General features: G+C 37.8%; 1 protein-coding gene across 1 annotated transcript; it reads left to right on the top strand.

The window, feature by feature from the left end:
- Window positions 1-5,061: 5,061 nt before the first annotated feature.
- LOC109100713 (GTPase IMAP family member 8-like) lies at window positions 5,062-13,803 on the top strand. The gene is made up of 5 exons (XM_042717274.1): window positions 5,062-5,762; window positions 6,214-6,284; window positions 9,076-10,053; window positions 10,567-11,331; window positions 12,727-13,803. Exons 2-5 carry the CDS (start codon window positions 6,266-6,268, stop codon window positions 13,371-13,373), a joined length of 2,409 nt encoding a protein of 802 aa, XP_042573208.1. The 5' UTR covers window positions 5,062-5,762; window positions 6,214-6,265; the 3' UTR covers window positions 13,374-13,803.
- Window positions 13,804-15,010: the final 1,207 nt, after the last annotated feature.

The following is a 15,010-nucleotide window of genomic DNA, read 5'->3' as shown; positions in this document are numbered from 1 at the left end:
CCATAGATTCCTGAAGAGCGTTTTTGAAGCTCAAAGTGGGCGGAGCGGGCCGGCGCCATCTTGGCAGTGCATCACAGCTTATCACTCCCAGATAATCGAAAATGGGCAAAAGAGCGGGAGCTGGTTGCTGAAGCCACGCCCACCTAGCGTGACGGCAGTGACAGCAGCGGCAATCCACCTGTCACTCAAGTGGCCATGCCCTTAATTATGCAGAACTTTAAGGCTTAATATAATTTAAACGGATGAGTTATAAAAAAAATTCACCCCCTCACAGCCATGAAGGGTAAAATTAGCTATATAGACCAAAATATTTTTTTTGTACCAGGCTGTAAACATGTTTTTTTTCTGTTGTAAAGTTGGGCATTTTAACATGGGGAGTCTATGGGAAAGACAAACAACTGAAAACAATGGAGGACCCTGTGCTACAAAAATTACGCTAAAGGCGACGCCAAGGGATCCTGACCAAGTGTCAATATATGACAAGTTGGGAGTGAGACTGTGTTGTTCAAGATCAGTAAGAGGGTCTCCAGCACCTTACTGCCATTAATGAAGAAACCCAGAATCCAGGAGCAACCAAGAACCATGGTACTTGGTTTGCTTCATCTGTGAGACTTCAGCATTGAGACATTTGAGAGCTAAGATACACACACAGGTACATGATGTTAATCAGAATAAGGAATTAGATTTATTTAAAACCAACAAGTGAAACAAAGAGCATCAGGGTGTCCCAAAGGGCAAAATAACAAACAAAACAAATATGGAAAGAAAAGAAAGTAATAACTAACCTCATCAAATAACAAAAGTGAAATACATTTTACTTCCCTAACTTCCTAACACAAAACAGAACCCAAACAAGATAACCAAAACAAATCGGCAGGACACCCCTTTGCTCATTCGCTCAAATTTGATCATCGGCTGGAGAAGGGATCCAGGATCTCTCAACCTAACCGTGTCCGAACCAACAATGAGCTCCTCGTTGAATGCCGGCAGCGTCCTTTTAAAGACCACACCTTGTCTCCACCACCAATGGCGATCGTACATCCCATCAGCGGGGATCCTATCAGATACCAGAGAGAGTAAGAGGGAGGAGAAAGTACACACACACACACACACACACACACACACCACGACACTACAAGAAACGCAGGTCGTAACACTCCCGGACACAAAGAATCTACTTCTAGTAGATTTACTCAGAACTGAACGACCGTGAAAGGGCATCAGCAAGTACATTATCTTTGCCTGTTTTATAACGAATTTCCAGGTAAAAATCCTGGACAAAAAGTGACCAACGCATGATCCATTGATTCGAGTTCTTCATACATGACAGGAAGACTAATGGGTTATGATGGGTAAATACGATCACCGGAAGGGAACTAGAACCAATGTACACCTCAAAGTGTTGCAACGCCATTAATAAGGCTAATGCCTCCTTCTCAATAGTGCTATAATTTAGTTGGTGTTTCAAAAACTTTTTTGAGAAGTACCCAACAGGATGCTCAACTCCATTCTCATCATCCTGCAACAGGACAGCGCCAGCACTGGTAGCACTCGCATCAACATCCATTTTGAATGAACATTCATATCTTGGAGCAACCAAGACTGGAGCGCCACACAGAAGTGTTTTGACAGAATCAAATGCAGTTTGACTCTCAGCAGTCCATTCCAAATTTTGCAAAGCATATTGGTCAAAAGCAACACAACATCTGAGAAGTTTTAAAAAAACCCCCCGATAATAACCAGTCATGCCCAAAAATCTTCTGAGCTCACGTTTCGTACGGGGCACTGCAAACTCTGCAATAGCTTGCACTTTTTAGGGCAACAGGTCGAACTTGTAATACAGGACTAACATATATATATATATATATATATATATATATATATATATATATATATATATATATATATATACACATATATATATATATATATATATATATATACACACACATATATATATATATATATATATATATATATATATATATATATATATATATATATATACACACACATATATATATATATATATATATATATATATATATATATATATATATATATATATATATATATGTAAATAGAACTTATTGCTAGTATGACACAAACATGACCCAGAAAACTCCAGATAAAACCTTTATCCATTTTAATCCAGCAGCTGAAAATCAATATAACTGAATGAAAGTTTCCAAAATACAGGTGTTGACTGGTGAAATATTGCAGATTCAATTTTGCGTGATGTTAATACAGCTTGTGTCAAAGTTGTGTTTTTACCTGATAGCAGAAATGTCACAAATTTCCCCAGCTCTTTTTATTTTCTTCTAATCAAATTAACTTGAAAACAACAACAACAATAACAACAACTCACTGTTCGCTGCCGTAGCCTTCAGGAACCAGATGCCAGACAACCATAGCAACCACATATCCAATCACACACAGGAATCCACTGCTAAGCACCTCCCTCTTCTTGGAGCTGATCTGTGATAGGTTCTTCACACAGATGAAGAGCAGCACAGCTTCAGTGAACATCCACACAAAGCCGGAGAGAAAGAGGAAGTGCAGAAGGCCTGAGATTACGGCACACAACACCTGGAGATCATGAGAGAGGGTTATGATGATTCTCAGTGATGCTGTGATGAGCTGTAGGTCTCCTTCATCATTCTCACCTGCTGACGCCGTATGTGGCTCAGAAACTACTGTGTGAGCAGGAACAGAAGGTGAGCCAGCAGAAGACTGATGCAGATGTTGATTCGAGCCTCATTATTCACTCCAGGACTCCACTGACAAAGGGCAAAGGTCAACAGGGCCAAACTGAAGAACACCAGCCCCACGATCACACACACCAAATTCTACACTCTGAGAAAACATGTCAGAGTTCATGAGTGCCAAATCTGTGCTCAGGGCCGGGTTTACCTCTTATTGTGGCAAAGGCAGAATACGTTTTTGGGCCTCTCTTCCTTATTAATACATAACAGTGGCATGCAAAGGGCGAGGTCAGGAAGGCTTGAGCACCTGTTCCTTTAACTGCTAATGCTAAAGTTGTTTGGTTGTATTTGTGTTACCCCTCTAGTCCGAACATGATTTCAACCAACAGGGAACACCAAAATGTGGAGGACTACTCTATATTACATGAAGGCTATAATGTCTGTATTAAATGTGCACATTTTCAAGTGTTTATGGAGTGTGGAAGCTGAATAGCAGCGTGTTTGTACTGCATAACATGGAGGTGCCAGTGCGATCATTTGCACTTAAAATAGCTACTGGTCGTACTTTTGGCCATACAGACAAGAACAATTACATTGTTCTAATTTGTTAAGGGTCTAGATCTGTTTGTGTACACTCACAATAACAACAAAACATTGTGCGCAGTAAAATAATTAAACAGAACAGGATACTATTTCTGCCGTCTCGGTTCCCTCTGATCTTGAGTGTGTCAAAAGTGAACTGAAACTCTGTTGCCTCAGACATGAGAAATAGCTCTATAGAACAGAAAGTGTTTTAATAATGAACCAATTTAGGCCCCCTCATGGCTATTCCACTGTTACAAACATCAACAACTGATGAATGGAGGACGCCATGTTCAGAGCTGATTTTGTTGTGTGTCATAGGTTTCATGATAACAGAAAGACAAAGATGAGATAAAGATGACCTGCTGAAAGTTATCTATTAAACTATCAGCTGGAATAAATGCATCTGCCCTCAAAATAATGTGATTCTGTTTCAAAAATGAGCCAGGCATACAGTTATGTTTCTCATCTTAAACCAAACAGCTGAATGCATGTGTTTGCATTTGCCCCATTTCTGTGCTACTCTGCTAATTTTATAACCTCACCCCCCAGAATTTAAACAAATAGAAATTAAATGGCATACTCCTTTATTTTTAACTACACTTTAGAATACATTTAGGCTATCTGTTTTCCAAAAGACAAAACAATGGACAGGTATCTGCTATCTGGTTGTCATTATCTAATGCTGTGTTCACACCAAATGCGAATAGAGCGTCAAATTCACAACTACCGCGTCTAGTTTGCCGCTTGAACATTTTGAAATCATTCGCGCGTCTAGAGCGAAATAGACATCAGCCATCTTGCAAACAGACAACCGCCTAGCACTTGCCCCTCCCACAAGAAGCAGATTTCGCCTCGGACGCGCTTCAATTTCGCTTCAAACTCTTGCTTTCTACGCGAGTCCGAGGCGAAATCCGCTTCTTGTGGGGGGCAAGTGCTAGGTGGTTGTCTGTTTGCAAGATGGCTGATGTTGATCGAGCATTCGAGGCTTTTCCACTATTTCCTGCACACGTCCTCTGAATAAACACATTATCTTGTTAGCGAAAAGTAGCTGTATATTAGGGGGAAAATAGTTGTAAAAAACGGCGGGAAGGCCGCGGGTCGATAATAATTCCTTACATTTATATAGCGCTTTTCTAGGCACTCAAAGCGCTTTACATTGTCAGGGGGTATCTCCTCAACATGTACGTGACTCAAAAGTTAAGTGTGTATTTACAACACACTCTTCCAAGCGAGGTCCTTTTTATTCCTGTCTCTATAGAAATATGAACTTGTGTCATATAGCTCCGGGTGACTGCTCACTGACAATATCAGTCGTTCCTCCATGTTGAATGAGTGACTCCTGAGCAGGCTCCCGATTGGTTAACGCGGCGCGAATTGACGCCAAAGTTCATGAGAATGAGGCGAATTCGCGTCTACCGCGCTAAACGCCTCATTCGCGCCGCGAGACCTCCAGACGCGCGTAAATGCGTCTTTACATTGACTTAACATTGAAATCATTCGCGCCAGACGCTCTATTCGCGTTTGGTGTGAACGCGGCATTACACACCTGATTTATTAAACATTGCAACACAAATTTATATTAACTAATTTAATAATATCTTATTATTTATATATTGCACTTGGCTGTATTACACATGCACATTAAATGGTTATTTATTGCATATAGCCCATCTATACATCATTCTATTTAGTGTTACAACATTATGTTCAGCATCACAAACTTTAGACAATCAGCTGTATTCGGATAAGATTATATATATAACATCAGACAACACTTCCAGTTTCTCTTTCCCAGTCGAACACTGAATTCCTACCTGAATAGGTGTTTTTAAGGGTGGGGCGGTACTGCACTGTTTTGCAAGCTAGCTCGAGCAAGGTAATTCGTGTGCAGGAGTTTTATTATTTAGCCTGCCTTTCGGTGCTAGAATTGTTTTAAAGCTCAATCCGAGTGCTGGTTGTAATTAGTGGCAGGAGGGAATGGCGCAATGTTCTCTTGTCGTGCTCGGTCTCTGTTCCAGCGCTAGTCCACAGTGACTCCCTGCACGTTCTGGTGAGATCTACTGCCTTTCAAGGGACTTTTGAACGATCGCATCGGTTTAATAGAAACGCAACGTTTTGCTTGGATCAAAGTTTAATTTTCTCCTTTTTAAAACGCCGTCAGTGTAACCCGTTGACATAAGAGACTGAGAGCGGGAGGCGACTCCCATTTCATCATTTGAAGGGTCAACACGAATAATAGCTAATAATAAAAATCGTCATTCTGTAGGACTACATACATTGTCATTTAGGCTAAATCTTTCTAGTCGTTTGTAATTGTTCACATTTTCCTTTAAAAAAGAGCAAGTACATTAAAACGATTTAATACAAGCCAGCTAAGCAGTGACCTGCTTGTTTTTTTTTGTTTTTTGTTTTTTTTGTGACGCCCTTGGTTATCTGTATTGAAGTGAACAGCAGCAAGACAGAGCCAGCGAGGTAATATACTTTCACATACAAATTACACACTTAATAAGGAACTATGAAAGAAGCAAAATAATATATATATATATATATTTTTTTTTAACATGTTGTATTTTAATCACTGTTTTATTAGATATGAAATGTTACCTTGTTTTTCCCAAATCCCTTTACAGCATAGGGCTTTGTAAATGGTTTGTTGTCAAGTTTTAACATTTATATAAAACTGCAGGTTCAAAACAAGCCTCTAGCAGGCCTTTACAGTACAACACGCCTTTACAGTACAACTTAACAGTTCCCTGATTATTGACTTTATTGACTTTTTTTAAATAATTTTCTAGACAAAGCAGCTGCAACAGAAATGCTTATCCTTGATTTAATTCAATATTGTTTGGTCAGATCATGATAATTAAATTAATCATTGCAGAGAACAGGTTCAGTCTTGATCTGTTATTTTTCATCTATGCAGAAATACTGTTGTCTCTGCGAGACAAGAAGAGGAGTGATTAGCTTACAAAAACATGGCATCAGCACAAAACGGTCAGTAAATTCATCTAAAATATAGAATACAGACACAATTTAGATGTCAAGTTCTTAGTTACTCCCTCAAAAGTTCATTAAGAAGCAGTGTTCATAATTTATTTATTGCATTGTTTTATAGGGCAAATCATCCTGACAAAAAAAAATAAATATGTATATATATATATATATATATATATTTTTATTTTATTTAAAATAAATATGTATATATATATATATATATATATTAAATTATATTTTGAGTTATGAGGGTCTGTATTACTTACTATTGGAGAAACCGTATTGGCAAACTTGGATCACGTGTCCCTTAATAACCAATCACATTACAGCCTTGATGTCATTGAATTTCAGTCAGTGTTGTACGACACTGTTTACAGATACCATAGAAATTAATGAGAAAACCCGTAAACTGAATCCCATCTAAACATTAGATTAGATTAGATTAGATTAGCAGATAGGCTGTCGAGTCATTAAATGATAAGTCATTTCCTCTAAAAAGCTGTTTATTCAGCGTAGTGAAGCCTCTCCTCTATTGACATCCATAAAAAAAAAAAAAAAAAAAAAAACAACGGCCTCTGATCTCCTTTCCCACATACTGCCAGACCGGAAGTGTTAGTTTTAGCCATTATGCCTCTACGTACATTTCTTCTTTTAAATTCTCAGCATGGGCCTTATTCACTTTGCCTTTTTCTTTTCTTGTTTTATTAGAAATTATGTAAGTTTATGCATGGGCACAAAATACACATGCGCATTAAATGGTTATTTATTGCATTTATTCACAGTAGCCCATCTATACATCATTCTATTTAATGTTACAACATTTTGTTCAGCATCACAAACTTTAGACAATCAGCTGGATTGGGATAAGATTATATAACATCAGACAACACTTCCAGTTTCTCTTTCCCAGTCGAACACTGAATTCCTACCTGAATAGGTGTTTTTAAGGGTGGGGCGGTACAGCACTGTTTTGCAAGCTAGCTCGACCAAGGTAATTCGTGTGCAGGAGTTTTATTATTTAGCGTGCCTTTCGGTGCTAGAGTTGTTTTAAAGCTCAAAAAATAATTCAATCCAATAGTATTGTTTAGTGTAAAACATGTTGAAGATTAGATTAGATTAGATTAGATTAGATTAGATTAGCAGATAGGCTGTCAATTCATTAAATGATAAGACATTTCCTCTAAAAAGCTGTCATAAAAAATAAATAAATAAATAAAAACCCTCTGGTCTCCTTTCCCACGTACTACCAGACCGGAAGTGTTAGTTTTAGCCATTATGCTTCTACGTACATTTCTTCTTTTAAATTCTCAGCATGGGCCTTATTCACGTTGCCTTTTTCTTTTCTTGTTTTATTAGAAATTATGTAAGTTTATGCATGGGCACAAAATACAGCAGAAAGGGCGGATTTCACAAACTTAACTGTAGGTGGCTCCAAAGTCGTGGCCAGATGGAATGCTAAATTAGTATAGATTATTCACAGTTTACAGTGTTAAATCCTCTGAAACCTGAAAACTTCTGAATACCCAGAATTCATTACTCACCCAGGACAAAGTCTGACAAAACTAAATGAAATATGGAGCTAGAGAATTCATGGTTTGGAATGAACTTAAAATAATAAAAAATAAATAAGACAAACTACAATCAGTCACAAGAGAAGCATCAACTAATAAGAGTGCACAGCAAAAAATCCAGAGTGAAATCAACTCTGCTGGGAGTACATGTGAGACCACACTCAAGAGTGTGAAAGTGTTAAAATAGGAGTGTTAAATTAACACTGAAGCAGAGTTAAAGTTAATGAGATAATTAAGTGATTAACTGAGTGATGATTGACCATTATTGACGAGACCTGATGTTAACAAGCAGAATCAACAAAGACAAAAATCCAAAATTTTTATGTCACCATTATAGTGGTCAGTGTTTGCTTTAGTTGAGCTGTTGACCCTTACGATTTTAAAATTAGATTTGGTTTGGCTGTTATAACTCAGTTGTAATAGAGAGACGAGCAAAAATAAAAACATGATTATGTGATTTTAGTTATGTTTTTACATAATAATTATTTGACCTGAATCACCAAACTTATTTAAAGCCTAAAACATAAAGGAAATTACTAGGACAATTCAGGTAATAATTTTTATTCATGCCACAGTGCATCATGGGAGCCATGGATGAATTTTGATAGGTGGCACCCAGAATGCACTGCAACACAAGTCTCCTGCAACATGCTTTTTTTGATTGTCATCGTCGTTGAGGTTCACAGGTTGATTCTTGATGTTTGCATGTCTAAATGAAAGACTCTTTTGAAAGATTTTTGAACAAACAACTTTTAAGAAATTCCACAGATTGTATTTAAAATGCTGGTAATCCTATGCTGAAGAATCATTCCGGCGCAATAATCAACAATGAAAGTTTAACTCAATGATTCAGGAAAACCAATATTTTTTGTTTGCCCATCTGTTTTATAACTCCATTACAACAGCCAAGCAAAATCTGACTTTGAAATATTAAGGGTCAAGAGCCCAACTAAAGCAAACATTGGCCACTATAATGGTGACATTAAAATAGTGATTTTCGTCTTTGTTTATTCTGCTCGTTAACATCAGGTCTCGTCAATAATGGTCAATCATCACTCAATTAATCACTTAATTATCTCATTAACTTTAACTCTGATTCAGTGTTAATTTAACACCCCTATTTTAACACTTTCACACTCTTGAGTGTGGTCTCACATGTACTCCCAGCAGAGTTAATTTCACTCTGGATTTTTTGCTGTGTGTTAATGTTTTTTTCACAGAGTCTGACGAAGAACATAATTCACAGGATCTGAGGATCGTGCTGCTGGGAGTCTCTGGAGCTGGAAAGAGTGCAACAGCAAATGCAATACTGGGTCGAGAGGCATTTAAAGAGAGCAGAACCAGAGAGAGTGAGAAACAGACAGGAAGAGTAGAAGACAGAAACAACTCCTTCATCGACACTCCAGGATTCTTCAACACTCAGCTGACTGATGAAGAGATAAAGAAGCAGATGATGAAGAGTCTTTATCTCTCTGATCCTGGTCCTCACGTGTTTCTGCTCGTCATCAACCTGGAGACCTTCAGAGAGGAGCAGAGGAACATTGTGGAGCAAATTCAGGAGAACTTTGGAGCTCAAGCTTTGAAATTCACCATGGTGCTGTTTACTGGACGAGAAAAGGTCTCCAGAAGAGTACTGAATCAAATCATTGAGAGTCAAGAAATACAGAAAATACTGAACTACTTTCAGAGAAGATATAAAGTGATAAACAGCAAAAATGAGTGTGATCCCAGCCAGATCATAAAGCTCCTGAGGAGTATTGATGAAATGGTGAAGAACAATGGAGAACGACACTACAGCAATGAGATCTACCTGGAGAAACAGAGAAAACTCAGAGAGCAGGAGAGAATGAAACGAGTAGAAAACAGACTAAAACAAGAAGAAGCGAGAATGAAACCGGAGCAGGTTTGGAAAAGACACATGGAGATGAAGAAAATACAAGACGACAGCGAAACATGGAAGCAGAAAGGAGGGATAAATCAAGAGGAGGAAATAAAAATGAGCAGCAAAGAGGAGGGAATAAAAGATGACAATGAGAGGAAAAAAGAAAATGTGAGTAAGAAGAAAACACAATATTTGAGAGAAAACGAAGCTGCTGTTCATGAAAATCTCAGGAGACAGATGGAAAGTCGGAGAGAGAAAGAAAGACAGAGATGGAAACTAGAAAGAGAAATCACACAAGAAAATCTGTCAAGACCAGGTAACTATTAAACCATTTGTGGATTTTAGGTTTTTTTTGTTGTTGTTGAGTCCAATTGAGAAATTTACTCAGAAATTGTAAGCCTCCGTTTTAATATATATTTATAAACCTTTTACATTCAGTGTGCTGGTACCCAGAGATTTCCAAGTGTGAAGTTGGATCACAGACATTTGGAAAAGTATTGTGGTTTAATGATAGCATATGAACCAAAATTTAAGTTGGATAAAAAAGTCTGTTTAGTTTCTTTGCTTTTGGTTTTGTTCCTTCTCATGTTTCCTGTGTTCTTAGTTCTTAGTGTTCTTTAGTTTCAAGAGTTTCTGATTACTCCTTCGTAAGCGTGTGCTATTTCTGTCTCCTAGTACTCTTTCATTTTTAAAAAAAAATAATTGTTTTGCATTACATGTAATTCCAGATCACACTAAAGTCTCGATGGATTGTATTCCAATGTAAAGCAGATGTTTCCACTTTGACATTTCAGCAATTTGACAACAACATTCTCTCTCATTCCTGCAGATTTGAGGATTGTGATTCTTGGTAAATCTGATGTGGGAAAGACTGCAACAGCAAACACCATCCTGGGTAGAGATGTGTTTGGAGCTGGGGCTGTAGCTGGTACTTTATCCTGTGAGAAACAAGATGCAGTGGTGTCTGGAAGAGCAATCTCAATCATTGACACTCCAGGACTGTTAGATGCGCCATGGTACAGACACTTTCAGCATGAACTCAAGCATGATTTTGAGGAATGCTTAGACATGTCTGCTCCTGGTCCTCATGTGTTTCTGCTGGTCATCAGACTCAATGGAAGATACACAGAGGAGGAGAAAAACACAATGAAATGGATTCAGGAGAACTTTGGAGAAGATGCTGCATGTCACAGTATTGTTCTGCTCACTCATGTGGATTTGCTGAAGGATGAATCATTGGATCAGTATATTAGAAAAAGCCCTGATCTACAGGCATTGATTGACATCTGTGGTGGCAGATTTCACTCATTCAATAATCAGAACAGAAACAACCAAAATCAGGTCACAGAACTGCTGGAGAAGATCGAACAACTGATTCAAGACAATGGAGGAAAACATTACACCTATAAGAAGAGCCGAAAGAAGAAACACAGACAAGAGGACAAGAGACTAGACAACAGTGAACATGCCACAGAGAAGGAAACAGAGTTACATGATCATCTCTTCAGACTTATGATGGGTCTTGAGTTAAGTGAGATGGCTCTGAGATTGTCACTAGAAAGAGCAATGGCACACAGCAATCTGTCAAAACAAGGTTAATATCAAACCACTTGTGATTTGATTCCAAACACGTTAGAGATGTTCTTGTGGTTCTGTGGTTTTATGTCACATGTGTTTTCTAAAGATATGCATCAGTAAATAATGTGGAAGACTCGTGATGGTGGCTTGTTTAAACCTGGGGTAAATAGGACATATTTTCTGACTGTCAATAGATGGGATTTCAGGATTTTAGCTAAACTTTTATGTTTAACACAACATAACCATGATATATATATCATGTTTTTGTGTTTTTGACCTGTCTCTTTTCCACTGTATACAAATTATTTAATGTCAGCAATAACATCATAATGTTGACACAAATGATTTCACCCCATTTTAATTAAACCTATTTTAAATTAGGAACTATTTGTAATGGCCAGAAACATACACAGCAAAATCCCCAGTGTTAATTTAACACTCTGAGTGTGGACTCTGAGTTGTGTTAAAAGTAACACTGAAGTAGTGTTAAAGTTAATGAGATAATTAGGTGATTAATTGAGTGATGATTGGCCATTCTGGAAGACACCTTATGTTAACAAGCAGAATCACCAAAGGAGAAAATCACAATTTGTATGTCACCACTATAGTGGTCAGTGTTTGCATTAGTTTGGATCTTGGCAGCTGTGGCCTAATGGTTATAGAATTGGACTTGTAACCAGAAGGTTGCAGGTTCGAGTCTCTGTGCTGGCAGGAGTTGTAGGTGGGGGGGAGTTAATGAACAGTGCTCTCTTCCACCCTCAGTACCCACGGCTGAAGTGCCCTTGAGCAAGGCACTGAACCCCCAGTTGCTCCTCGGGCGCTGGATATAACTGCCCACTGCTCCGGGTGTGTGTGTTCACGGTGTGTTCACTTCTCACTGCTGTGTGTGTGCACTTGGATGGGTTAAATGCAGAGCACCAATTCTGAGTATGGGTTACCATGCTTGGCAAATGTCACGACTTTCACTTGAAGTAATTTAGATTTTCTTCTTTGGTGATTCTGTTTGTCAGGTGTCTTTAATAATGGTCAATCATCACTCAATTAATCACCTAAGTATCTCATTAACTTTAACACCGCTTCAGTGTTTATATGAGTCCACACTCAGAGTGTTAAATTAACACTGGGGATTTTAGCTGTGACTAATATTGTTCCAGAGTGTGTCTTGCTATGACAGATGTTGCCTACTTTGTAAGACACTACATTATCTCTTGCTTTAATTTATGGAGAGTTACCAGCAACTAGTTTTCAGTAATAGAAAAGAAAACTATTGACAAAATGTTACTGCTTACAGTCACAGAATAACAAAATGTCAGATTTACACAGTATTTGTGCTAGTCGTATTATAAGTGTCACACCTTTCAAATTTGTTGCATTTTAATGTGTAAATAACATATTTCTCTCACTCTAACAGACCTAAAGATTGTGCTGCTGGGATTACTTTCAGCAGGAAAAAGTTCAGCTGGAAACACCATCCTGGGCAGAAAAGCATTCCAAGCAAGTCCTGCGTCAGCCACTGAGAGCTGTGAGAAAAAAACAGCAGTGGTTTCTGGGAGAACGGTCTCCGTAATAGACACTCCACCACTGATGTTGTTCATGAATCATCGACAATCTGAAATTGAGAAAAGTTTAGAAATGTCTGCTCCTGGTCCACATGTGTTTCTGCTGGTTATTAACCTGATAGGATTCACAGAGGAAAGGAAGAACATAGTGAAATGGTTTCAGGAGAACCTTGAAAGAGATGCTTTAAATCACACAATCGTTCTTTTCACTCATGCTGACTGGATGAAACTGCTGATAGATGAACCTATGAATGAGTATATAAAAAAAAACAATGCTCTAAAATCACTGATTGACAGCTGTGGTGGCAGATATCACTCATTCAACAATAAGACAATGCGGAACCGCTTTCAGGTCTTAGAGCTGCTGATGAAAATTGATGAAATGCTGGAGAAAAATGGAGAGACACATTACACCAAACAAAACCTCTTTAAAAGAGCGCAGAGAAGCAATCAGTCAGATACAAAACAAGATGATGCAGGTAGTTGTGAAATACAGTAAGGCCTGTTTAAACCAAAAATGACAGCGATAACTAAAAAAAAAAAAAAAAAAAAACTAAAAAGTTGATTATCTCAGTTTGCACACTGTAATTAAATTCACATAATATAACATTAAAATAATTATAATGTTATTGTTCAGTGGGGTGGATGCTACCACCATTATAATTTTAGTCATGGTTCTTGATATGAATGAGCCCCATGAGTGTCTGTCATCTGGATGGGGGTGTTATATTATTTATGTTTATGAACATGATATGATTTTGACATTATGTATATAATTAAAGGAAGGAATTAAAATGATCATACCTGCTATTACATGACTATTTTTACACTGGATGGAATGCCACTAGTGCTTAAACTTTATTCTCCCCCATTCCAATAAATACTATTTGTTTTTGATGTATTAATTTAGTTCTCACATTAAATTGAAATGGGCCAGTTTTATAAATACTTAATTTTATCCTCTTTGTTTTTAAAATCAATTGTGTGTTGTCCAGTGAATGTCTTGAAATTCATAATTCAATTGTTGACATCTGTAGTCCTTTTGAAATTTTGCTTAGTTTCATTGACCTAATAAATGGAGGACAGGGGAAGAATCCTGGGCTTGAGCTAGGAAGCACATGTGAAATGCAGAAGTATTTATTTATTGCCAAAACACCTAAAGCAATCGGTTTCCTTAATATTTTACATTTGCAGCTTATATTAGCCCTGAAAAACACTCTTAATTAAATACTCCACTTAATTGCTGACACTTTTACCATCACTTTGGTCAAGTGATATCAGTAGTTTGGGAGGAGGAGAAGGAGTCATGATGAATAATGGGTCAAGAATGAGTTCACAAACACAAATGCATTCCTAAGTTAGTCGGAAATGAATGTAAAGTCATATTTTTCCCCATGACAACAGAAAGAGTGATGTAAAAATGAAAGGGTGAGTCACCCTAAGTGACACTAATGAGAACGTGATCTACCAGAGAACAACAAAAGAACACACCCAAAAGAAAAATGCCATTCATTCCAGGTAAAGGTTTGATGGAAAGAAACACAAGGTCATGACAAAGGTACATTATTACGACTGCCTGATCTACCTTGACTCTGAAACAGGGATTTCCAAACCTGTCCTGCACAATTTCTTTGTCTCCCTTTTCTAAAACACCCAGTTTGGGTCCTGCAGTCACTAATAAGCTGAGGAGGTGAAGCAGGCATTTTAAATTATAGGAAAAAGTGCCATGCTGAAGTCTCCAGGACATGTTTGAAATACCCAGCTCTAGAACACTGTTGTTGTCATTGTTAGAAATCACACATCGATGATTCATTGTCATCAACCTTAGACCGCTTCACAGTCTTTTTGTTTGTGCCAAACAGAACAGCACAAATACTTTCTTTTTAAAGGTGCAGTGTGTAATATTTAGGAGGATCTGTTGACAGAAATGCAGTATACACAACTATGTTTTAAGTATAAAGACCTTATGTACATTACCATGTCAATCTCTCTGAGAGTTGTCATGAGAGAGCTAGTAAAAGTAATCTGATTACGTAACTCATTGTTACATTCCCCTTTTCTAATCTAGGGGCAGGAAAAAAGCGTAACAAAAAGTTGCGGGGAGAGAGCGAGAGAACTCCCGTCTCAAGGTCCCAG

The sequence above is a fragment of the Cyprinus carpio genome, chromosome B1 (assembly GCF_018340385.1).
Source record: "Cyprinus carpio isolate SPL01 chromosome B1, ASM1834038v1, whole genome shotgun sequence".
NCBI classification, from domain to species: Eukaryota; Metazoa; Chordata; class Actinopteri; order Cypriniformes; family Cyprinidae; genus Cyprinus; species Cyprinus carpio.
Note: the sequence above shows the minus strand (reverse complement) of the source record. Positions and strands in the feature narration are given on the sequence as shown.